At 47.8% G+C, this 25,643-nt stretch overlaps 1 protein-coding gene across 1 annotated transcript in view; it reads right to left on the bottom strand.

The window, feature by feature from the left end:
* B4GALNT3 (beta-1,4-N-acetyl-galactosaminyltransferase 3) overlaps positions 1 to 25,643 on the bottom strand; it is a 93,147-nt gene that overhangs the window by 25,368 nt on the left and 42,136 nt on the right. The window contains exons 2-3 of the mRNA XM_014841808.3: positions 1,633 to 1,736; positions 620 to 697 (exon numbers count right to left, since the gene is read on the bottom strand). Of these exons, the coding sequence (XP_014697294.2) occupies positions 620 to 697; positions 1,633 to 1,736 (182 nt within the window). The remainder of the gene's footprint in view (positions 1 to 619; positions 698 to 1,632; positions 1,737 to 25,643) is intronic.

Below are 25,643 nucleotides of genomic sequence, written 5' to 3' on the forward strand. Positions count from 1 at the left end.
CCTGGAATATCTTATGGGACTTAATGGTCCAAGAAAAACCGTTTGGGAAGCCTCTCTTTAAGATTGGGGATTGGCATGGACATGAAAACCATGTAGCTTTTCTTGTTTTTCTCACCATAAAATGAGCATAATGATACTATCTTACAGGGTCATAAAGTCAATGACATGCACGCCACACCTGGCACACAACAGGCCTACAGCAAATGTTAGTTCTCCTTCTCTGAAGGAGGAAAATTGAATGAGCCTGGAACCTTTCTTTTCAAATTAGGTAAAAATTCTTTTTTTTTTTTAAAACATTTTATTTTTTTCCTTTTTCTCCCCAAAGCCCCCTGGTACATAGTTGTGTATTTTTAGCTGTGGGTCCTTCTCGTTGTGACATGTGGGACGCCGCCTCAGCATGGCCTGATAAGCGGTGCTATGTCCGCGCCCAGGGTTCAAACCAGCGAAACCCTGGGCAGCCGCAATGGAGTGCGCGAACTTAACCACTCGGCCACGGGGCTGGCTCCTAGCTAAAAATTCTTAATAAGAATTTAGAAGAAAATTTTCCATGATCTTGGGAATTATCTGTAAAAACTCCTTGTTAACTCTCTCAAAGAACAAGGACATAGAGAGCCCTTACCTCTGAGAGCCAGGGGACAGGTTTATTCCACTTCAGGTAGCTGCTGTTCCTGCTCCCGCCTCGCTCCAAATCTTGGTCCTGGCAGAAGACGGGAGAGCGAACTCGGTGGGATATGAGGTGAGAACAGGATTCGGGCCCCTTGAAGGTGCCTGTGGGGAGGCAGGGGGTCGGCAGGCACAGCCCTGCCCCAGGAAGCTCATCGACTTAGGGGACACTCAGGAATATGCCTCCTCACGATTTCATCAATGTAAACTCCTAAGGTTCTTTTACTTTCCTGAAGTTTCTGTCTTCCCATATGGAAAAAAACCTTTTTTCCTAATTAGATCAAGCTCTCCTGAGGGTAGGGATCTTGCTTCCCTCTTCCTCTACAGCCCCTCAGGGCTCTGCCTAGGTTTGTCACTCAATTATCCTAACAAGTGGGAGCCCCTTGGGGACACCCCAACTCTTCCCAACTGTACAGGTCCACAGGTCCAGTTTGGTTGGTCCATGTCTGTTCTAGGCTCAGAGGCTCAACCTTAGGGCTCCAGATTGAATTGGACCCCAATTTCCCTAACCTCGACTCAGAGTTGCTCCTAACTCCCTAGGAACCACTGGCCGAGGAAACATTTCCAGGAAAACGCTCCATGACATTTCTGTCCCCCAGCTGTCTGCAGGGAGGAGTGTCTGTCTACCTCGTCATCTCTGACTCTTAGCAGTGAGCATCTGGGATCATCACTAGAGTACCAGTGCAGTTTTTATGCCAGCAAGAGGCAGGACGTGCTAGTCTTGCCCCAAGTGCTCCACTGCCATTGGAGATGGAAGCCACATGCCTGGAGTGGTTCAGACATGGGCATCTTGAACTATGACACAAAGGCTTTGAGGAGGGCAGGATGGACATTTCCACCCACCTAGCTAGGAAATCCTGTGATTGCCATTCCTTTCTCCTTTGCCTCTTATCACAGAAAAGAGGCAGGGGCCGCTGAGGACCCATGTTAAGACGCCAGAAGGGAAAACAGGCTGGCCCTGCCACATACCTTGAGGCCCAGCCTCTGGGGATGGTAGAACTGGAGATTTGGATCCACTGCTGGAATGTTCCTGCTGGCCAGAGCCTTGGCCAGTTCTCTCCAGCTGCCATACCCTATGGAAGGGAAGGAAGACGAGAGGAACAAGGTCAACATAACCAGAAGACCTCATAAATCTGTAAGATTTGGGTGGACAACAGAGGTAATCATCTTCTCTTCTGCTACTCCTCACCACTCATATGGTGAGTATGAAGTGGAGGTGGTGATGTTGGGAGATAGTTACAACCTTGGCGAAGGTCAGTAGGGCAGAGAGGAAAAGAGCTCATTTCTCATTAGAATTTGCTGTCTTCCATGAATCAGAGAAGGAGCCAGGCCAGGAGAACGTGGAGCCTTGTCCTCCCCTTGGTAACCTGCTACAGCTGATTCTTCTGAGTTGCCTCTTAAGGTTGATTTCTCCCAAAGGCCACTGTGGGAAAATGGTTGTGAAAGGCAATGGAACTAAGCTTTCCCTGCACAATTTCCCTTTCCAACTCAGTCCCTTTCCTCCAAGCCCAGGGAGACAGCAGGTTTTCTAGTTGGGGAGGCCCTCCCCTCTGCCCACCAGTAGTGGCTGGGTTGCTGGATGGAACCAGAGCTGGGGGAGGCAGGAAAGGGTGGGCCATCAAGATGCTGCCAGATATTGTGGTGGGCACTGCACAAAAGGAGGTAGACCGACAGTCACAGACCACTGGGAGCTGATAGCTGGCAGAAAGCAGAGGTGTCATGGGAACCCCTATATGAGGAACAGTAGAGACACAGAAGGCCAACGAGACACAGAGGAAAGAGCACAACCCAAAATAGGGGCCTGCAGAAGGTGGACATCAACATTTTGCATGAGTGTTCACGTAATGACTCTAACAGGGGGACTGCCGTGTGTGAGGATCCGTTTTGTGTGCCCTTCAGTGTTTCTAAGCATCTCACAGGCATGATCTCATTTGAGCCTTGGAGGAATCTTGTGAGATGGGCCAGGTCTGACTACCCCCATTTTATAGACAGGGAAAGGGAAGCTCAGAGTTTAAAGTCACAGAATTGATTGTTTTGAAGCCTGGATCAGAACAGAAAGCCTCTCTGTCTCACAAGCCAGCATTTTCTCATTCTGTCTACATTTTCTCCTGTGGGCACTTTCTGGGACAGACTTTGAGGAGGCCCAGGGGCAGAGGCCTCAGCTGGAGATCTGCGCCTTTGGGTTTCTGCAGAGACATTAAACCTCCACTCATGTTATGTTTACAGGGACTTCTGCAGATTTATCCCTGTGCCATCAAGGTCTCTCCTGTTTCCATGGCTGACCAGCTGGCAGTGAGGAACAAGTCAGACTAGTTCATTGCAGGGAGACGTTCCAGGAAAGCAGGATTCTGGGCCCCAGGAAGTGAGACGAGGCTACGGGAGAAAGGGAGAAAGAGAAAGAACGCTTCCAGACCTATACCCTACATTTCTAGGTGACCTCAGGGGAAAGCTGTTTGTTCATCTGCTAATCCCAACTCAGACACATCTCATGGAAGAGCCACCTCCCCCCTTCCCAAGCCCAAGGAGCTGTTGGTTGGTGGACGGGGGCTCAGGTGCCTGAGTGACAAATGAGTCACACTGTGGGGGTTGGGGGGCAGGCCCTGCCTTGCTTCTGCCTCTGAACGATTTGGTCCTCTCTTCCTTGACTTTGCTCTCATGACTAAAAACCATCTACTTCTAGACAAAGTTGTAAGTAAATAATAATAAAAATGCTATTTCCCCTATCAGTGGGGTTACAGTCTGTCTCAGATGCACATTCTTTCTCAGAGACCAGTTTCCAGCCCCAGCGAAATTCTTTGACTCTTGGAAGTCACACCAAGGGCGCGTGAGACAACCTAACTCAAGGTCAATGAACTGTCACTGTGGTCTGCAGCACACCTTGCCCTGCCATTTGCTGGGAAGCGGCAAAGACTCTCTCCCTGACCAAGTTTTAGATGTGCTCCTCTGAGCCCTCTTTGTCACTAGGCCTCATCCTTAGGCCCTGGCCTAGCCCAGTTTTTAGGAAGAATCCTGTTAAGTCTGTTCAGCCAGGATCCCCCCACCCTTGATGTACAGGTCCTTGATCTGTCTTTAGCAAGAATCTCCCCCACTCTTGATGTCTCCTCTCAGTAATCTTCCATCCACTGACCCCCTCGCTCTGCTTGTTGGCTGTGAATCCCCAGCTGTCTTTGCTGTGTTCAGAATTGAGCTCCGTTCTATACTGAAGTCTCTTTTCCGTACTGCAATAGTGCTGAATAAAATCTGTCTTCATCACCTTTGACTAGTGACCGGCTCTATTTCTCTTTAAAAGAAGGTAAGAAGTGGTTCTCTCAGGGAAGAAGGACAAATCCACCGGAGGGAGAGGGGATCAATGAGGTTAACCCTAACCAGGCCCTGCCTCCGGGTCACAGGCGAGTCTGGGTGCCTCTGAGACCTGGAGACAGGCGAGTCAACAGCCCAGCCCCTAGTAACGTAAGGAGTAGGGTTATCCCTTTTCAGATTTCACGAAATAGTTGAAAGACAATCAAGGCTTTGGTGTCAGGAAGATCTAATTGTCTATCTGCCACTTAGAATCAGTGGCTGCTTGAATAAGCGACTGAACCTCTTTGGCCCTGGTTCCTCCCTCTGGAGAGGGGATAACAGCGCCTGCTCCGCGGGACTGCCGTTGAGGACTAGGTTCGTGCGTCAGACCCAGTGTGGTGCTTGACACACATCTGAAGCACACAACAGGCATTCCTTCCCCCTAACAATTTCTGACTTTGGAGTTTGGGACTCGAAAGTCAGAAGACGTGAGTTCCAGCCCCTTTAGAGTTTTGTAAACTGCCAGTGGCCAGTAGCTCTCTCACTCTCTTCTCTCTGTGCTTCCTGACTAGAGGAGGAAGCAGGCTGCGGGCCAGCAGGCACTCAGTGGGAGCAGAGCAACAGATAATGCTTCCTGTCTGTTTCACGGGTTCTGCCTTCTGTTCCCTGACCCACCCCCACTTACCCCCACCCCGCCTAGAATATTTACTGAGTGCATCAGGCACCGTGACGGACACTTGGTATTTCCTCTTCTCTGGCCTTTGCCTCTGTTTTAACCCTGCCAGTGGACACTGACGCATCGCTTAGCCCCCTGGGGGAATGGGGAACGTGGAGCTAACGACTGTGCTGATTTAACTATTGACACTTGTCACCTGCCCTCCATAAGTGAACTCCTCCTGCTCCCGGCCAGACCTCTCCTCCCTGAGTGCCAGCTGCCAGGGCCTGTTTCTCCTGCAACAGGTGTCACATTTGTGCCAGGAGACAGACACTCTGATCTCAGGTGACAGATAAAGCACCACCATGGGCCTCAGATTCTGCCCTCACAAAGCTGGGATATCAAATTCATCACCAGCCGGAACTCTGCCGACGTCCCTCCTCCGTGCAGTGACCCTCCTCCAAGGCCCGATGACGATCCTCTGGCTCTTTGGTGAGAATAGGGCATAAGTATTCCTTGGTGCTTTGTTTCAAAGACTCTCACAGACATGATTTCACCACATCCTCACAACCTTCCTATAAACTGTTGTCTTCTCCATTTTGGAGAGAAGAGATAGAAACAGAGAGGTGAAGTCATCAGCCCAAGGTAACACAGTGAATAAGATAATCTACGTAAAGGACCTAGTGCCTGGAATATAATAAACACTTAACGAATTGCAGCTTATTATTTATTATTTGTCAAAATGTTGCAGATCCGAAACTCGCATTCACTTCTCCTGACCTCTGGTCTGATTCTCTTACCAATACGTCATGTGGTCAACAGGGACATTTACACCAGGGAGAAAGGACATCCCTCATTGCTCAGGCAGATTTTGGAGAGATTTTAAAGGTAGAGAGGCCTTGCTGATGGATTTGATATGGGTGAGGAATCAAGAATGACTCAAAGATTTCTGACCTTGCAGTTGGAAGGCTGGAGGTGCCATTCACTAAGATGGGGAGGATGGAGTGTCAACAGGAGAGTGGAGCTGAGAGTGATGCCTGAAATAGAAGTGGAAGCACTGGGAGTGGGGGTGGGGGAACATCCAACAGGCCGAGGCAGTGGAAATGGCATTTCTGAGGCTGCATCTCCAGCCTCGGGGCAGGGCTCCACTGGAAGGGGCTAGCACCTTCCCTATAGCAAACACACTGTGCAAGAGGAGAAGGACTGACCCCTCCAGGGCCCTCAAAAGTGGGGCTGAAGGAGGAGCCTCGGGGGGCTGTTCCCACGGCTCCACCGGGTGTGAAGCAAAGATCCCGGGTGAATGTAGATGATTTGCTAAGAAGCCCCACGTCTGTACAGAGAGAAGGTGATGAAATCAGAGGAGCTGAACAGACATGGAGCCCTCATCCCACTAGGGAACGGGAGGTTGTGACACCCAGGACACGGTTCCACAATGCCTGGAACTGGCACTGAGTCCCAGGACAGACAGCAAGACTGTGGCTCTGACCTTGGAGTGCACTTGAGGGCCAGTCACTCATCCTCAGAACAAAGCTACTACATCTAGAAGCCAGCAGGGCCTGGACCCCACCAGAAACCTGAGGTGGCACAGAGAGGCGGGGACGAAGCCAGGGACTGTCACCTGGGAGGAGTCCCTAAGGCAAACCCACAGCTGGGTGGCTTAAGCGTTCCTTCCCAGCCCATGACACCCCTGGGAACTTGACACAAGAGAAAGTACTACTAATGTAACTACGACAGTTAACATTTACGTGTCAGGCATATATACATGCACATATTTACATTAAACGAAATACAGATTATTTTATTTAATACAACCGTGCAAGAAAACAAGGCTTAGCGGTTGAAAATCTTGCTGAAAGTCACAAAGGCAGTACAGGACAGAGTCCAGTGTTTGAACTCAGGACAAAGCCTGCATCTTAAGTCCACAACTCTGTATTGAATGTACTTGAGGACTCTTATTCACCTCTATCATCCCCATCATTTTCACCTGGTTCAGCCACCCATTAGTCATCGGCCCGTCTCCTGCCCATCCCTCCCCAGTTACCACACACACACACCCACTGCAGACCATTTCCTTACTCTCTTTAATTTGGCCACTAACACCTCTCCATAGAAGCCAGAAAAGCAAGGGGGAGTGTGGAAACCCAAATATCCCAAAACAGCTGGAAAACTGGACATGAAAGCGTCTGAGCACAGGCCTGCTACCCTCTTCCTAGTTTCTGAGCCTCTTCCTTCTCGACACGAAGGTAAACAGTCTAGCCGTGTGTCTTTGAGCAGGGGTTGGCCCAGAGGATTACAAACGGTTTGCTCAGCTCTGTCTCACTCTCCCTCATAGCACAGGGGGCCGGGGCGGGGGTGAGGAGCAGGAGAGAGGTGAGATCCCGAGGTCTCCTAGCTTCTCTCTGATGAGCAGGTAGATATGGGTTGGGCCGTGATGAGCCTGCCCATCCACCCCGAGCTGCCACTTGTCAGAGCCGGACTCAGGAACCAGAACAGCCAGCTGCTCCCCAAGCTCCCTGCCAAGCTAGCACCTGAGCTGCTGTAATGCTCGTGACTGCTGGCAGGCCAAGGCTTGCCAGGGAGACAAGGCACTGTACCTACTCCCCCTGTTGGGTGCCACCTAAAGGGGGCCCAGAAGAGGGCATGAGAGCTGAGCCAGGTATGTGCTTGCTTATTTCAGCCCTGCTGTCAGTGCTCCCTGCTCACCCAAACATCTAGATTCAAGTATAAAACTTTAAGAGGGCAGATGAGGAGAGGAGACAGGGAGAGAGAGGGCAGCTGCCCTTCTACTCTGCTGCCGCTGCTCTGGGAATATAGGGTCTGTCTGTACACAGCCTAGCTCAGTAACTTTCCATTCCCCAAGCCATCGATTTGATGAGTAAAAGCCCCAGAAGGTTTGGCCAGGCCCTGAGGCACCTCAAGGATATCGTCATCGTCACTGGCATCTTTACAAACAAACAAAAGCCCCCCACAACATTTAAGGCCCCATTTACTAGTCAGCATTAGGACAACTACAGCCACAAACACAGTTCTGTCCAAAAGGAATTTCCACTTAAGACCCTTGATGAAATGGGATGGCTTCAAGAAAATCTAGAGGTAACAGGGTCCAGAATGTCTAAAACTGGCCCAAGCCCACTGAAGAGATGCTTTAACCCTCTGGTACACCCAGACGAGGACCACTTAGGTGTTTGTAGGATCCCTCAGGTCAAGACTGACTTTTCTAAACCTACCAGACTGGTCATTTCCAGTCTTCTTTCTGGATTGGGAGACAGACGAGCTTCTGAATGTGGAGGAAGAGGTAGGACAACCTTTTCCCTTCCCGGAGTTTCCAAAAAGGAAGTTTAGTGGTAGTTAAGAGTAAGCAATCAGCAGGCTGGGAAAGAGTAAATAAACGAACCAATGAACCAACCAATCACCAGGCATTTATCGAGCACTTGTGGTATACTTAGAACTCTGCTAACTGCTGTGATAGATGAAAGGTACAAATGGAGACAGTCAGCTCCATCCATTCCTGGGTGAACTTAGGGCAGACGTCATGGTAAATGAAAGGACCAACATGTCTGCAGACTCGTGTATGTGCCCTGGTACTCACACCTGTGCCCACATGCAGGGCATGCACAAGCCAGTTCCGCTTTATGCAAACAGACACACACCAGACAGCTGGGCTAACTGGATGCTAACGACGCAATGATGCTTGATGATTTTCCAGACTTGCAGGAACTTTCGGCAAAATGGTCTGCAGACATTTCCTGGGATAACGGAATTGGTCTTCTGGGTCCCAAAAAGTTCAGGAGAAGCAACACAGATATAGGAAAACCCTCATTCCATAAGATGGCAATAGAGTAGTTTCAGCAGAAACACCAGCAGAATTCGCCTGAAGACCTGACATTGCCTTTAGAAGCTTTGAGGGTCTGGAGCCAGAGTGGGACAATAGCCTAGAAGCTGGCCAAAAGCCAATGCTCTTTCTTCTACTTCTTTTCAGGTGGGAGGAGGGAGCAGTGGGAGCCCAAGATCCCAGGAACTCTCTTTCCTGCTAGGGGGAGGTGGCTGCACCCTGGCTTGAGGGAGGGGGAGGTTTCCAGAGTTCTTGGAAGGCCTTCAGGGACCAAAGCGCTACAGAAAGAAAGTAGGAACCAGAAGGAAAAAACCTGAGGACTGGAAAAAAGACAGGGAGGGGAGAAGAGCGGAGTTTGGGGAACGCGGCTTTGAAAAAGAGAAGAGAGAGCACCACCTAGCCAGCTAATGAGACAGGAGGGAGCAGTGAGAAATATTTGATAATAACTATGTTAACTATGAACATTGTGGGTGACTACAGTAAAATGCCAAAAGGGACCTGCGAGGGTAACAACGCTGTCTACAGAGCCCGCCTCCGTATATCAACCCACTAACAGGTTGGTACCAAGTGCATTCAAGAGAGGATAACCACAGCAACTAACACATGTGCATTTGCCCAGGTCAGTCAGTGTGCTAAGCACTTGACATGCATTTGATCTTCATAACAATCCTTTTCGGTAGGTATTACTATTATTCCCATTTTACAGATGAGAAGACTGAGGCCCTGGGCAGTTAGGAGGGCACATATCTGCCCAAGACCTCACAACCTCTAGATAATAGACCTGAGATTTTCAAACCCAGGTCACTTGATTCATTTTTTAAAAAAATTTCTTAAGTATCTTACATAGACCCTTTCGTTCGTTGAGAGAAAAAACAATGAAATCCAAGGGCAGCAGGAAGAAAGAGGGGTCCTGAGCTAAGAAAGTTTTCTAGGGCCACACAGGAACCAGAAGTCAGGAGCCGTAGCCTCCAGCCCTCTCTCTGCCTGATGTCTCCTCTCAGAACGACTCTCCTAGGCATCTTGTCGAGCCCTTCTCTTTTCTGCGTCAGGCTCAAAAACGAATAAGATACTTTATCTGATTGGAAGGGCTGCCAGCTGCTAGTTTTGTGAGGTCTGATCAAAGTGACTTGCAAAGCCAAGCTGAGGTTGTTGTAACCTGTTCTTGGGAAGGGGGCCATGGATGGGACAAGGAAGGCATGCATGACAGTGACTCTGCTCTCCGCGAGAGGAATTTGGGGATTCTGCTTTCCTCCTCCCCACAAAATATCATTTTAATGGAACTTCAAGGGCCCGGTTAGCCCCCAGCCTTGAATCAACCATCCCACCACAATGAATCTATCTAATGTTTTTATATCAGAGCTCTTTTGTATTCTTGGTCTCATCCTTCTTTTTATCCCAATCCCATGAATCATTTCCATTTTGCTGATGGGGACGCAGAGACCCACAGATAAGTTAATGGATTTGTCTAATATCAAAGAGAAGGCGATGTTAGTGTCACAGCTAACTGTTGTTGGCCCACAGCTCAATGTCCCATAGCACAGCACTCGTCTGTGGCTGCTGGAGCTAGTGGGCTGCAGGGGGTGTTCAGGGAGGACTCTGCCTGAGCCCGGTCTCAGGAAAGGGCTGAAGATTAGCACTGCGCTGGCAGGAACGAGGTCTTGTTCATGTTATATTCCCACTGTGTGAATCAATTGAAATTAGCAGTTTCAACACATCCCAGCTTCAGAGAGGGGTTAAATCACCCGGGGCTGATTACATATTCCCACTGGATTAATCAGGCATTGATGTGTGTGGAATGAATGACAAAGAGGGTTTCCATGAGGGGCCTGGCATGTTTATCATCACAGAGCTGATCAGGTGTCTTCTGGCCACAGCTCTGGGCTGGGACTGAATGAGCAGAGAGACAGGGCCCTGCCACGCTGAGAAGTTAACGGCCTGGAAGGCTGTCTCGTACCCTGTGGTCACGCACAACGGCACAGATGTCAAAGGCACAACCCGAAGGCGCCCGCAAGGCAGCTCTCTCTTTAGGGCACTCTTTGTCTCCTTTCAAAAATTTAATTGCTAGAGGTGTGTGTGTGTGTGTGTGTGTGTGTGTGTGTGTGTGTGGTAAAACATAATTAACACAAAATTTACCACCTTACCCATTTTTAAGTGGCATTAAGTACATTCACATTGTTGTATGACCACACCACATTCCATCTCCAGAACTTTTTCATTTTCCCCAACTGAAATTCTGTCCCCATTAACACTAACTCCCCGTTCCTCTCCCCTCAGCCCGTGGCAACCACTATTCTACTTCCTGTCTCGCTGAATCAGACCACACTAGATACTCCATGTCAGTGGAATCATACAATATTTGCCCTTTTCTGTCTGACATTTCACCTAGCATAATATTTTCAAGGTTCGTCCATGTCTTAGCCTGTGCAGAGCTCCTTTCTTTTTAAGGCTGCATGATACTCCATTTTAGGGCCAGTCCCAGTGTCCTAGTGGTTAAGTTCGGCACATTCCACTTCAACAGCCCAGGTTCGGTTCCTGGGTGTGGACCTACATCCCTTGTCTGTCAGTGGCCATGCTGTGGTGGCGGCTCACATACAAAAAGAGGAAGATTGGTAATGGATGTTAGCTCAGGCGAATCTTCCTCAGGAAAAAAAAAAAGATCACATTTTGTTTCTCCATTCATCTGTTGATGGACGGTTGGGTTACTTCCACCTTTCGGCTATTGTGAATAATGCTGTTATGAACATGGATGTACAAGTGTCTGTTCAAGTCCTTGCTTTCTTTCTTTTGGTAGGACACTTTCTTTTAAACTGCTAAAAACTTTGTCCATTCTTCCAGAGCTCAAAGCAGGAGCTGAAGGCCAACAGGGGCCAGGCTGCTATCCTCATGGTAGAGACATGGTGGCAAAACTCATGTTCTACTGAGAATGCGAGAAGTCTGGGGGACGGTGGGTGGAAGGAGGAGGCGTGCCGGGTGAGTGGGCTCAGGCTGGAGCAATCCCAGCCAAGAAGCCAGAGGAAAAGGAGAACTTCCGAGTGGGCCCAAGGCAGGGCTTTCCCAGGGACGGTGACGTCCTGGGCCACTAGCCTATGTGGATATTAGCAGTTTTAACACATCCCAGCTTCAGACAGAGGTTCAGTTACCTGGGCTCCTAGAAACTCCAGCTCAGCGCTGACACCAGCCCACAAATTGCAGGTTACCTGTCCTCAGTGAGGACAGAAACTTAAAGCGAGCGTTTAGAACCCTTTAGTGCGACCTGACATTGCTGCAACAGCAACATGGGGGAGTGGAATCATCTCAGTGAACCATCCTCACAGTGGCAGAGACCATTTTGGACGCTTTAACTCCTACAGTGAGTCGTATGTGATGCAAGCCACACACTGGGAACGTGCAGAATGAGCACATCAGTCAGTGACAGACTGAGAACTGAAAACAAAAACTGGAAAACAGGTCCTTCCCTGCAGACAGTTTGTTCCAGTTAGCATCATGGGCCTGCCTGCTTACCTGTCTTCCTTCCTCCTCAATTCCCAATTTCGGCAAAAGTCATTTTGGAAAAGACCACAAAGCAGATCACAGGATCAAAGAGAGGACGACACAACCAGCCCCCAGAACAGCTAAGAACCAGGGTGGCGCTGGAATCACAGCGGCCAGCCAATGACTCAGATCCAAACCCCTGTGTGTCTCTGCTCAGAATTCAAATTCCCAGGAAAGACAGTCGGAGTTGCCCCAGCTTGGGTCAGGTGTCTCTGCGGTGGCAGAAGGCTGGGGCACATTGCGGAGAGCTGGGGAGACCCTGCAGTTCCAGTAGAAGCAGAGGTCGGGCAGAGGCAGCCTCATCATGGGGGTTTTCTGAATCTTCCAATTGCAATAATAGCTTAACTCGGAATAATTGTTATTCCTAAAAAAAGTGGGACTTCCCTGAGACTCATTATATTTTTAAAGCAGGGGCACATAAAATGCTGATCTGGCTGAAAGTATTAAAGACACAGACACATAGAGTTAGTTCTACAATACTTAAGAGACTTTATGGCATGTGGAAGATGAGAGAGTTGTTTATTTAGAATATCCCCAGGAAAACTAAGTTCCAGACTCACGCAGATAGACCATGTTCAAAACACATTTCTTGGAAAGATGAGGTAAAACTTTGAAAGTGATACTCCATCAATTCATTTTAACCTTGGTTTAAAAGAAAAAGAGAATGTAAGGATTGCTGTAGTCCCAGGGAGCTTAGAAATCACCATTGCAAGCCCCAACATTCTACATAGTAGAAACCTGAAGGCTCCAAGACTGGGGTCACTGTGTGAGGTCACAAAGCAAGTGAGAGGCAGAACCAGGACTCGAGCTCAGGTCTCCTCTCTTCTGGTTCAGGAGTCTTCAGTTTGGACCACATAACTAACCTGCTAACGTGTGAGGCTGTTCCCCGGTTGTGAACCTGAGGCGGACGGACAGTGGTACCAGGAGTGGGAATGTAGCATTTTGTAGCTTGGAACCCTAGGACTGAGCACAGCCCCTCATGTGGAAGCAGGGTCATGGGCTAAAGAGACAGCCTGGAAAACAAGTTTCTCTTGAGTATTTGATAGCCTGCTAGTTTGGGTCCAGACCAGTTCCAAGTCTAGAATCTGTTACTGTGTGAAGGCAGGCTTCTAAGCGCCAGAGGCTGCGTCACACTCACCTTTTTTAGCCACAGCTTTAAATACAGAAGATGTTCAACAAATGACTATTGGATTTCACTGAAATACCTTGTATTTTTTTTTAGTATATTTTGTTCTCTAAGCACCTTTATTAAAAAAATATTTAACTCACATACATAGAAATATCCACAAGCACATTAAATACTACTTTGCCATGCTATATCTATTAACATTCTACACAGAAGGAAAAAAGTACCCCTTTCTCTGGGTTAACACAATCACTTTTTGAAATAAATGAACAAATGTAAGTGTACTTGAGAATAGGGAGGAATTCAGCCTCAGTGGGAAAGAAGCTACACAGGAGCATCAACAGGCGTCAGTGATATCATCTGTTTGTTTTCTACCTTCACAAATAAGAGTCTGCTCATTGGACTGCGGTGTAATTGTTAAAATATCTACTTTAGCTTAGATACTCTTGGCCACAAGGCCAGGAGACAGTCTCCACCGTGTCCTCTTACCTTCACAAATCCAGCGAAACACTGATTCCTAGGACAACTGATTAAACTATTTAGTAATGGTTTTTATATCCCATACAGTCAAAGCACCAGCTCTGTGCCTATAGGGAAAAGTGCAATAAATGAAACAGAGAGAATCTGATTTAGCCAACTGGTTATTTGATGTGTCAGTGACCGTATTTTCTGAACCTCAAATCAAGATATGTGGTCTGCCCCAGGCAACAGATTGTCTAAAGCAGTTCATCTTTCCTGGAAACCCAGGCCAAATAGTCACACTGTTTATCTGACATTAAACGATCAGTTTCACAGATCTCTGGTGTCCTCAGCCTCACTAAACTTGTTAAGTTCGCTGGTGCAATGACCAGACAGGACTGATCTGCACAACTCTATCTAGCCCATTTATAGCTGGGTTAACAGGAATGTTGGCTAAAGATGCACGAATAGCTCGAGAGGATAAAAGCTAATTCCGAGGCCCCCATCCCAGGCCCTGGCCCTGCCCCAACCCCAACAATTCCTTCCACCACTCTCCCTCGAGCCAGCAGGCCACCCCAGGTCTACCACTGTGCTTGGACAGAAGCGACAGCTGGCCCAAACCACACATGGAAGTGAGGACAGCACAGAATCATTGCTAGGCCAAATATATTTTGAAATTCCCACACACAGAGGACATGTGGAGGGAGTGGAAGGCCAAGGATATGAAAGCGACTAAGCTAGGGCAGCAAAGCAAACTTTCAGCGTAAACATCCCTAGAATTATCACGAGAACCATCGACCGTTGAGTGAGCAGCTCAACTCCACCCACTTTTTTTCTCAACCTGAACTCGTGCGTCTGCTGTGGCCTAAAGAACCTCAGTGAACCAACAAGTCCACACCGTCTGGCGGAACCAAAGAGGAACTCAAGGAGAGCTAAAGAGACGAGCTGACAGACCTGCTCAGAAACTGGATAGACTACTCTGATCCTTCCCCAAACCAGGAGAACGCAGAAGAGAGAGCGCCCCGGAGGAGGGGCCGGGGCTGCACCACCCAGCCGCGTGCTGCTAACGGTTCAATATTTCAACCTTTTGGATCTGTGTGACTCTCATTTTACCCCTGTGATACCTAAATGGTTTCTAGAACTTTCTCCCACTTGGAGTGCTTGTGAAGACAAGTTCGGCACAGAGAACTTAGACTATTTTTTGGCTTCCTGAGCATAAACTTTGATATTTAATGAGCTGCGATAGCGGTCGGTATCCTAGTAATACATAAAACCCTTGGGAATCTATTAACTGTTTAGCATTCCCAGGTCTTAGGGGAATATGTTTTCCATCTTTCAAAGAGCCTGTTGTGTGCAATTTGTAGAGTAAGATGCAACTATTCCCCTGAGTGGGCTGTGCCACTGAGCAAGGTTTCCCTGGAGGTCACCACAGTACAAAAACAGATACAGGTTCTCACAAAGACTGCACAGTCTGTTATTTATTTTGAACCGGCTTCTTGGACCAGTTTATTAGTTGTGATGGTTGCACTAAATGGCTCATAGTGGGAAGGAAGCTTTAAAAAGGAGAACTGTGAAATTAAAGAGGAAGCTGTACGGGCAGCCAATTAGCTAGACTGACTGAGCATCCAACATGTACAGGGAGGGAGCTGCTTTTCCCGGCTCTGGGCGGGTGATGGAGTGTCGTGTTAAGAACCAGTTTCAGAGCAGGGAGATCTGGAGTCGAATCCCAGCCCCGCCACTTTCTATCTGCGTGACCTTGGCAAGTTCCTCAAGCTCCAGGAGCCTCAGTCATCCCCTGTCCCCACCCCCATCATTCAGTTGGAAAGATTATTAGGTCCATAAATGAATTAAACTAACATTTGCTCCTTGAGCTGGGGTAACAGGCAGCTCCTTTAGTATTCCTGGTACTAGCTACATTTATTGATTGTTTACTCTTTGCCACGCATTTTACATTCACTAATTTCCAATGCACAATAACCCTGTGAGGGAAATATCACTCTCCCCATTCTCCTAATAACGCGACTGAGGTTTAAAGAGTTTACATGATTTGCTCAAGACCTCCTAAGTGGCCAAACTGGGATTCAAATCAGTTCTATTTGGTTCCAAAGTCCACGGTCTTCCCACCGCTACCCAGTTAATCCTCACCCAACCCCGTGGAGCCAATGTTATGGAGATCCATTTATGGGAACAGAAATGGAGACTAAGGAGCCAGCCCAGGTCAAGAGTGAGAAGCACAGCTGACGGCTCTGCGGTCACTGCTGATGCACGGCTGGGCTGGATTTTCACATCCAGGTCTGTGTTCCTCCTGGGCTTTTTCCACGACACAACTCTGCTTCCCACATATGCAGGGTGGGTGAGGTGACACGCTGCACAGTGAAGCACTAAATAAAGCTCCTGGTATTCAGATGAGGATCCCAGAGGTCAGGGAAGCCCTCACGGGAAGCAGATCTAGAGCAGGTGTTTTGGAAAGTAGGTGGAGTTGTTGGATCTGGGAATGGAAGTAAGTCACCGCCCCTAATAAGGCCTAGAATTTACAGGGCAACCCGGCCCCACCTACGCACCCGCCTTAGTTCCCTGACTAGAATCCAGAAGCTTTTCTCTAAAACAAAAGTAGCATATGAACACCACCCTCCCCCAACATCACAGAGAACGAGCTCATCAAGCAGAAAGTTCCAATACCCTGTAATCCCCACTCTCCTCCCTACGGGTCCCTCCCCAGGCCTTTTGCTAGACACTCCTCATTTTTCCTACCTTTACACAAGGAGGACTTACCTTGGGGCTCAGCCTGTGGACTGCTTCTCCTGCCCTTCTGCGCTCCGCCCTTGCTAATCTCATCTGGTCCTTTTGCATACCATCTGAATGCTGATGACTCCCCTGGCTTCAGCCCTGCGGCTCCCTGACCTCCATATTCACAAATCTAATTTACTTACTTCCCAACTTGGAGATCTGAGAGGCATCTGAAATTTAACAGGCCTAAGACCAAACTCTTGATTTTTCCTGCCAAATCTGCTGCCCCTCATCCTCCCCAGCTCAGTGAATGGCAACTCCAGGCTTCCAACCACGTGGGGCAGAAATCTTTGAGTCATTCTTGATTCCTCTCCCCGCATCCCATCCGTCAGCAAGTCCCTCAGCTATACCTTCAAAAGCTATCGACACCCTGCCTACTTCTGACTCCTCCACTTCCGCCACCCCTATCCTAGCCATCATCCCTGGTCTGGTCTCTGTGCTCCCACCCTCGCACCCTCAGACTAGCAGCTGGGGTGACAGTGCCAAAATGTAAGTCAGGCCATGTCAATCCCCTGCTGAAAACCCTCCAACGCCTTCTCAACTCGCTCAGAATACAACCCGAGGTCTTTTTGACTGCCTATGAGTAAGGCTTGCTGGGGACAGACTCAGTTTACACTGGCTGTCCTGACAGTGTTATTAACAGCACCCACACTCACTATCAAAAGTGTCCCAATTTGGACATTAAATGATATGGTCACCCTACTACTGATGTCTTTCAGATTAAACCCTTGCCCTAATCTCATCTATCCCTCTGGCATTGCACCGCCTCAGCTACACCGATTTCCTTGCTGTTCTTCCAACGTGCCAGGCACACTGTACCTCAGGGCCTTTGCACTTCCTCTACCTGAAACACACTTCCCTTGGCTATTTACAGAGCCCAGCTGCTCTCTTCACTCAAGTCTCTGCTCAAATATCAGGGGCCTTTCCTGCTCATCCTGTCTAGAACAGCTCTCTCTCTACCCCCAGACCACCACTCTCTCTCACCCTACATCATTTTTCTTAATAGCACTTATTACCACTTGACTTACTATGTGTGCATGTGTGTAAAATCTATCTTCTTCCCACACATACTTTGTTCATTGTGCCTAGCACATAGTAGGCACTTGTGGAATGAAGGATGTCACTGTTAACAGTGTCCAGTCCACGTAGTTTCACACAGTGGTTAAGAGGAAGAACTCTAGAGTCAGATGCCAGGAAATCCAGCCATGTAATCCTAATCTCAAAGCCATGGTTTTCTTCTCCAAAATAGTGATATCAGTAGAACTTACTGAATGGGGTTATTGTGATGATGAAAGGAGAACGGCATATGGCAGGTGCTCAATAAATGCTGGAGCTAATAATAAGAGTTAATACATTTAGCATTCACTATGTGCCAGGCAGTACGCTAAACAATTTACAAATATTATCTCATTTAGTTCTCATAAAAACCCTTTGAGGTAGGTACTATTATTATCTCCATTTTACAGACGAGGAAATTGAAATTCAGAGAGGTTAAGTAATTTGCTCAGTCGCACAGCTGGTAAGTGGCAGAGCCAGGATCTGAACCTAAGGTCTCTGATTCCAGCATTCTGTTCTTATCCGCTATTCTGCTTTGATTTCAAACTTTTCCCAGGTATGCTTCCTCTTGTTTCCTAAAAATCCTAAGTATTCACCACCACCAGTGAACTACAGAGATACATATTTTTAAAAGTATCTCCTTTCTTTCTATAGGCCCCACCATAACTAACGTTAACAGCTAAACAAATTCCATACCTTTCTACTTGCTCACACACTAATAGAACTTACTCGTTTTGGTTTTAGAAGATAGGTTCATATTACAGATCTATTACTCTAGGACTTGTTTTTCTCACCCACATCATGGACATTTCTATAGGTCTAAACAGAATTCATTTTTTAAAAATAGCTGCAGTAATATTTCATGGTATGGCTATGGCACAATTCAGTAAACTATTTTCCAATTGAGAGACATCCGATTGTTTCCAAATGATGCTTCAGGCGTGTACGCTGTTCTGATTGCTATAGATCAAGTTCCAAAGTAAGACTGCGAAGCACAGTGTATTTTAAAATTTCCAGTAATTGACATATTACTCTCCGAAAAGGTTTGAAAACAACTCACATTGTCATTCGCATTATTTAAAAGGATCTCTTTCCAGGCAACTTCATCAGCACCAGAAATTAATCTTTAAAACTTCTGCCAATCTGATGGGGGTGTATATTTTTAAAACACAGATGGGCTTATATTAAAGATTTTATTTTTTTCCTTTTTCTCCCCAAAGCCCCCCGGTACATAGTTGCATATTCTTCGTTGTGGGTCCTTCTAGTTGTGGCATGTGGGACGCCGCCTCAGCGTGGTTTGATGAGCAGTGCCATGTCCGCGCCCAGGATTTGAACCAACGAAACACTGGGCCGCCTGCAGCAGAGCGCGCGAACTTAACCACTTGGCCACGGGGCCAGCCCCAGGGCTTATATTATATATATTATCCTGCAACTTGCTTTGTCTCCCTCAACAATAATATCACAGATATCTTTTCAATCGTTTAAAATTTTGCCGTTTGTCATACGATTTACTTCTATGACCTGGAGCACATTCCTTTCCCGCCTGGGACAGTTGGTCTGTGAGTGAAATAGGGATGGTAATGCTGATCTGCCTTAATTGGCAGAGAAGGTAGGAGTTATTTCACAATAACCACAGAATCACAATACCCACCAGGACAGCTATCATCAAAAAGATAGATGATAATAAGTATTGGTGGGGAGGTGGAAGAAATTGGAGCCCTCATACACCGCTGGTGCAGCCACTTTGGAAAACAGTCTGGCAGTTCCTCAAAAGGTTAAACATAATTACCATAATTCTACTCCTTGGTATATACCCAAGAGAAATAAAAACATCATAGCAGCATTATTCATAATAGCCAAAAAGGGGGAACAACCCAATGTCCATCAATGATGAATGGATAAACAAAATGCGGTATATCCATACAATGGGATATTATTCACCCGTAAAAAGAAATGAAATGCTGACACAGGCTACAAGGTGGATGAGCCTTGAAAACACTATGCTAAGTAAAAGAAACCAGACACAAAAGGCCACAGAGGGTAGGATCTCATTTATATGAAATGTTCAGAATAGGCAAATCCAGAGAGACAGAGACTAGATTAGAGGTTGCCAGTGCTGGGGGTGAGGGGATAGGAGTGACTGCTAAGGAGGTACTGGGTTTCTTCTGGGAATGATAAAATATTCTGGAATTAAGATAGTGGTGATGGTTGCACAAACTTGTAAATATACTAAAACCACTGAATTGTATACTTTAACGAACAAATAAAGCCCCCACAGCATCTCCTCCTTCCACCCAAACATCTGGGTCTCCATTCTCCCTCCTTCCCCCAGAATCTCCACCCCCAGTTTAATTATCCTGATCCCTAGAGAGCAGGCAACAGGTTTCTTTTCAAAGCGGACTGGCAGGGTTTGTAGATAGCGCTGCTCCTCCCTCTCATACCCAACCCCCTCTTCTTTGTACCTAGATCGTTTACTTATTAAGCCACTTGGATTAAATGACTCACATTGTACCCCTGGGCATGAGGTGGGGTAAACAGCTCACAAAGGAGTCTGACTTGCACTTGAAAGGGCCTGCTTCCATCTCCGCCCAACTGGACTCTCCTTACCAGCCCCTCCTCCTGCCTGCCACCCCCCACAAAGCGTTTCTCAGATGGCAGAAAGAAACCTGAGCCTCAGGGAGCTGCCGCCCCTACCCACTGTGCTTTCTCATCCCCAAGGAAGCCCACACCAAGCACTCAGAGTTGACACCATAGTCTTATTTCCATTGCTTACAAAGCCAGCAGGTGACCAGCTCAGCATTTGGGCAAATGCTTGTAGAATTCTCGGTTCTTCAGAGACTCACCATGTGCAAAATTGCCAGGAGGGTATCTGGAGGCCTCTTGCCTGCCCTTTGCTGCCACATCCTAGCCCCACACAGTGGTACCCCACTGCTGTTTCTTTGGGTGCTCCATCCCTGTCAAAACTTGCTTGAGTTGGACAATTTGGAGATGACACACAGCTAACTGGCTGAAACAACCTGGGCCCATCACTCTCCTTACCAGAAAAATAAGGGTAAGGCTCTAAATTATTTCTCTAGGCTCTAAGGCTTGTGAATTTTCAATTCAATAAACACTGATTGAATTCACTAGGTTCTGGAGGGGAACAAGGGACGAGGAACGAGGTCTCCATCCTCAGGGAAGACTCAGTGGCCCAGCAGGGGAAGGAAGACTAGAGAAATAAGAGAAGCCAGCACGGAATGAAACGGGTGAATGCGGAGGCTCTCCTGGAGCGCAGAGAAGAGGATCCTGGTCTCCTTTCCACCCTGCTCCTACCACCTCACCCCGCCCCACAGTGCACGTCTCTGCCCTGCCACCTGCGGCACTGGTCGGGGGTACACATCATCAAGGCTGGGAGGAACTTCTCTAGGCCACAGTTAGAAACTCCCAGCTCTCTCAGCACCTCCTTCCAACACCACCTCCGAGGCCTCCCTCCTGACAGCCTGGGATCCAGGAGGGACGTGTGATTTGAGTCAGATCCTGTCCTGGAGCCACATCCTCTTGCCAGCCCCCAGCCAGGCATTTCCGCCTTTGTATATTTATAAGACTCTCTTAAAATAGGTCCGAGCAAACAGGAGCAGACACCTGATCTGGGTCGATGAAATCAGCATTTGGGAGAGCAAAGTCGCTATTTTTCTCCTATTCCATCTCTGGGATTCAGTATCCTCCAAATCCCCAGGAAGCCCCCCCACCCAGTTCAGTGCTGTTTCCCCAGTTCTCCGGTCCTGGAAACCTCCCTCTCCTATCCTCTCAGTTGCAGATGAATGTCCTAAAGCAGAGTGGCCCCAGGATTCCTTCTAAGGCTCATTTATTATTAAGTAACTTTGCAAAGTACTTCTCCACGGTCAGCCCTTTTGCTCAATGAGCCCATCCCCCCACAACTAAATGGGGTCTCAGTTCTAGAAGGGAGGGGAGCAAAGGCACAGCGGAAGGGCAGTAGGTGCGGATGTCCTTGGCCCCATCAGCCTCAGGACCACCTGTCCATCACCTCTGAGGCGTAGGAAAGCAGGCAGTGACCGGCAGACAGTGCCACCGGAGTGTCTGTCTAAATACCTGCTGGGAGCTGGCAGAGATTCCTTGTTGGGTGAGAAAAACCAGCCAAATGCCTTGTCTCCACCGTTCCCAAGGGGAGCGACTCCCTAGCAAGGCTCTCAAGGTTGTCCTGTCATCCCCACAAGCTGCAAGGGAGGACAGGATTGTGGCTCCCGGGCTCCTCTCTGAGAAATGATGTATTCTATTTTGTAGTGTGGGAAGCCTGCTGGGGGCTTTGTGGAAGGAGACACAGAAGGTTGTCTATTTCTTCCATTACTCTGGTTTGTCTAAGTCCCGAGCTGGAGAAGGTCAGTCCTACAAGGAGAGCATTTGTAATCCCTAGTCGAGGAAGAACAGCCCTGGAGCTCTGCCATGGGGGCTGCATAATGAGAGGGCGGAGGGAAAAGGCCAGGGCTGGGGGCTGACCATGGGGTGTGGGGTGGAGGTAAGGGTTTAAGCGGGAGGCTTTAAGGCAGATCAGAGGCCGTGATCTGCAGAGAACCAAACCTGAGTAAAACAGACAAAATTTAAAAATAAGAAAGTTGTTTCAAAATATGGCCCTTCTGAAGTAATGGAGACAATGTGAACGATCTGGAAGCCTTCCCTTCTTTTTTTTCAGATTGGCCCTGAGCTAACATCTGTTGCCAATCTCCCTCTACATAGTTGCATACTCTAGTTGTGGGCCCTTCTGGCTCTGCTACGTGGGACACCGCCTCAGCATGGCTTGATGAGTGGTGCTAGGTCCGCACCCAAGATCCGAACCAGCAAACCCAGGGCTGCCGAAGCAGAGCGCGTGAACTTAACCACTCGGCCATGGGCTGGCCCCAGGAAGCTTTCTCTTCTTTGAGTAATATTAATGGTGTCCAGCCTACGTCCAGCCTGGACTGGAGGGGAGAGAGAAGAGGTAGTAAGAAAAGACATTCTGCCCCCTCTGGCTGTGGGACCTGGGGCTAGGTCATTTTTCAGATCTTTTCCAGTTATAATTGATAATCATCAGAAATTTCCTTCACAGGTTAATACCAACCTTCTCCTAGAGCACTGCTGACAGGTGGCCACCACGCCACTGCTAGAAATATCCGGTGACCGGGAATGTTCCGCATGCCAGAGCAGTCTGCCCCAGTGTTGGATGGTTCACATTGTTACCAAATTCTTTTGTAGGGCCTCCCAGAACAAGCCCAGCTCTTTTATGGGAAAGTGCTTCAACCACAGGTGTAAACCCTCGACTGTGTGGGGCCACGTGTGGGAAGAGAGGTGACGGGTCGGGGCGGCAGCTCCAGCAGTAGTCCGGGCCACTTGGTTCCTTTTCTCCGGGCTCTGTCACCTCATTTACATCTGAGTTCTCTGCCCCTCACAGTGTCAAAACTCGGAGACAGCTGGCAGAGTCTGTCTAATTCACTAGACAGCACCTAGGCCGCGTGACCCTGAGCAGGCGCTGTCTGCCAGGTGCAGTGTGAGACGCGGGGCAGAGTGCTCAAGGGAACACTGCAGCGACTTTACAAGGTGTGCGAGGCCTCCCTCACCAACCCAGGAAGATGCTCAAAACTACAGTCCTGTGAAAAACGTTGCCATATATATTACAAAAGTGAAGCAATCAAAAAAAACATTTACAAGTGTCACAGCCAAGAGGAGCCTAATGAGACACGATGACTGAATATACAGCGGTGATGCAAGGACCATGAGCACAGAGAAGCCTCCGAAAGGACATCAGAATAAAGCATGCATTGTGTTAACAATAGGGCATCAACATCGGTTTGTTGATTGTGACAACTGTACCATACCAACCTCAGACGTCAAGAATCAAGTAAATCGGGTATGAAGTAAATAAGAACTCCCTGTACTATATTTGCAATTTTTCATAAATATAAAACTGTTCTAAAATTAAAAGTTTATTTAAAAATGTACCTATGTCTATAAATATAGGTGATTATATGTACATATGTATCATATAGGCATAAAAGAAACTGAAAGGAAGGCAAATTAAACTTTTTATGGTGGTTACTCTGGGAAGACACTGTTTACATTATATGCTTTTGACTTTTAAGGTCTTATTTTTCCTTTTTCTTCCTAAAGCCCCCTGGTACATAGTTGTATATCTACTTGTGGGTCCTTCTAGTTGGGGCATGTGGGACGCCGCCTCAGCGTGGCCTGATGAGCAGTGCCATGTCCGCACCCAGGATCTGAACTGGAGAAACCCTGGCCCACCGAAGGGGATCTCGCGAACTTAACCACTTGGCCAGGAGGCCGGCCCCTGCTTTTGACTTTGAAAAAAATGCTTTTAAGAGATGGGAACGAAAATATAGGAGAATCAAAATTGGAAACTTGTGCCATATTCCAGTGTTTCTGTGTTTGGAAGAGCACCAGGCTAGGTGTCAAGAGGCCAGGGTGTTAGTCCTTGTTCTCCAACTAGCTTTGTGATCCCGGGGACCTCTCTGATCCTCAGTTTTCTTATTATAAAAACATGACATCTGGGCTAGCCCTGTGGCATACTGGTTAAGTTCGCGCGGTCTGCTTCGGTGGCCCAGGGCTCGAGGGTTCAGATCCTGGGCATGTACCTACGCACGGTTCATCAAGCCACGCTGTGGTGGAGTCCCACATACAAAGTAATGGAAGACTGGGACAGACGTTAGCTCAGCAACAATCTTCCTCAAGCAAAAAGAAGAAGATTGGTAACAGATGTTAGCTCAGAGCCTATCTTCCTCACCAAGAAACAAACAAACAAACAAAAACACACGACATTTAGGGATTGTTCCAAATGGTACCTTCTGTAATTTGATGATAAACAGACACAAATGAAAACATGTTGCCAACAGATCCATCACAGGTTCTTTAAATAATAAAGTGCCCCCCAATCCAAAGCATTTTAAATATTTCAGTCAAAACAAAATTCTGAGTTGCATAGAATTTTTCAGGGACCTATCTATAGGTACACTGTACCTGTGCAGTTTTAGAGGTTGAAAAAAGTGAGAGACACAAATTGGTTGCAGTCTGATTTATAAGAAGTGTACTGGCTGATGCTTAACTGGCTCAAATCTATGCAAATGGAAAAAGACAAAAAAAGATGGATGGAGTTGCAAATGGCAATTCTCCCACTTGTCACTGATCTAGGGCTCTTCACAGGAGAGGGTTGAAAACCCTTGGCGGGCTCCACAGAGCATTGTTCCCAGCTCCCCATTCACCTCCCCCAGTCCTATCAACTCCAATGCAGGCCAATTTGAGAGGCAGACTATTCAGACCCCTATCTCGCTGAAGATAGCAATCCTGGACCTGGTAATGTGAAACAAGGGTCTTCAGGATACTCTCCCCCATGACAATGAAGTGTTGCAGGGAGCCAATATCTCATCCAGTGGGAACATTCTGAAAATGGGACAAGAAAGCGTGAGAAAGGCCAGAAATTGCAAAAGCCAAACCCAAGGATGGGGGCAAATTTCTCCCCCAGGCAAATTTCAGCAAGAGCCAATTCTTGATCTGGGGTTTATCCAAAGTAATTGTCCAATCCAGAAAAGATGGGGGTGGGGGTGAGGGGGCATGTAGATGTGCCTTCCTTTCCCTAGCTGGGCTCTGGGGAATCCAAGGTTGGAGGCTGCAGTAGGAAGGGGAAAGAAGGCTGCTGTGAGAGCGACTGGTGCTGGGCCATTTCTCTGGGTGAGGTCAGCATACTGGTCGCTCTCTTTATCCTTTCACGGGATGTCAACTTATTCTAGAAAGACAGTCAAATCCCAAGCTGTCTCGAAGCAGAGCTACCAAATAATTAGTTAATTCACTGGTCACATAATGTATAATATCTGTTAAGCCCTATGGTGAATTCTTCTTAAGACACGTGGGATGTGCATATGTGTGTGGGTTTTTTGTTGGGGGACGTGTGGGGGATTAAGGGCAGAAGGGTTAAGAAAGAAATAGAAGATATAAGAGTTTATCCTAACTTTAAGGAGTTTATCCTCAAATTTGAGAACACTAGACTAATACAAAGGAAAAAAATAGTTTTTTACAAAAGCACCAACAAATATAAGCTAATATAGTGAAACTAGTAAGTAAACTGGACGTGGGATAATGGAGTGATTAGACTTGAATGGAGTTAATCTAAGACAGCTGCTGGGTGTGGTAAATTTTTACACGTGCCAGTTTGGCCCTCCCTGAGGAGAATGTGCTAACCTGGCAGCGTTCAAGGCAGATGGAACTTTGGTTCTAGA

Source organism: Equus asinus, chromosome 22 (assembly GCF_041296235.1).
Source record: "Equus asinus isolate D_3611 breed Donkey chromosome 22, EquAss-T2T_v2, whole genome shotgun sequence".
Lineage (NCBI taxonomy): Eukaryota > Metazoa > Chordata > Mammalia > Perissodactyla > Equidae > Equus > Equus asinus.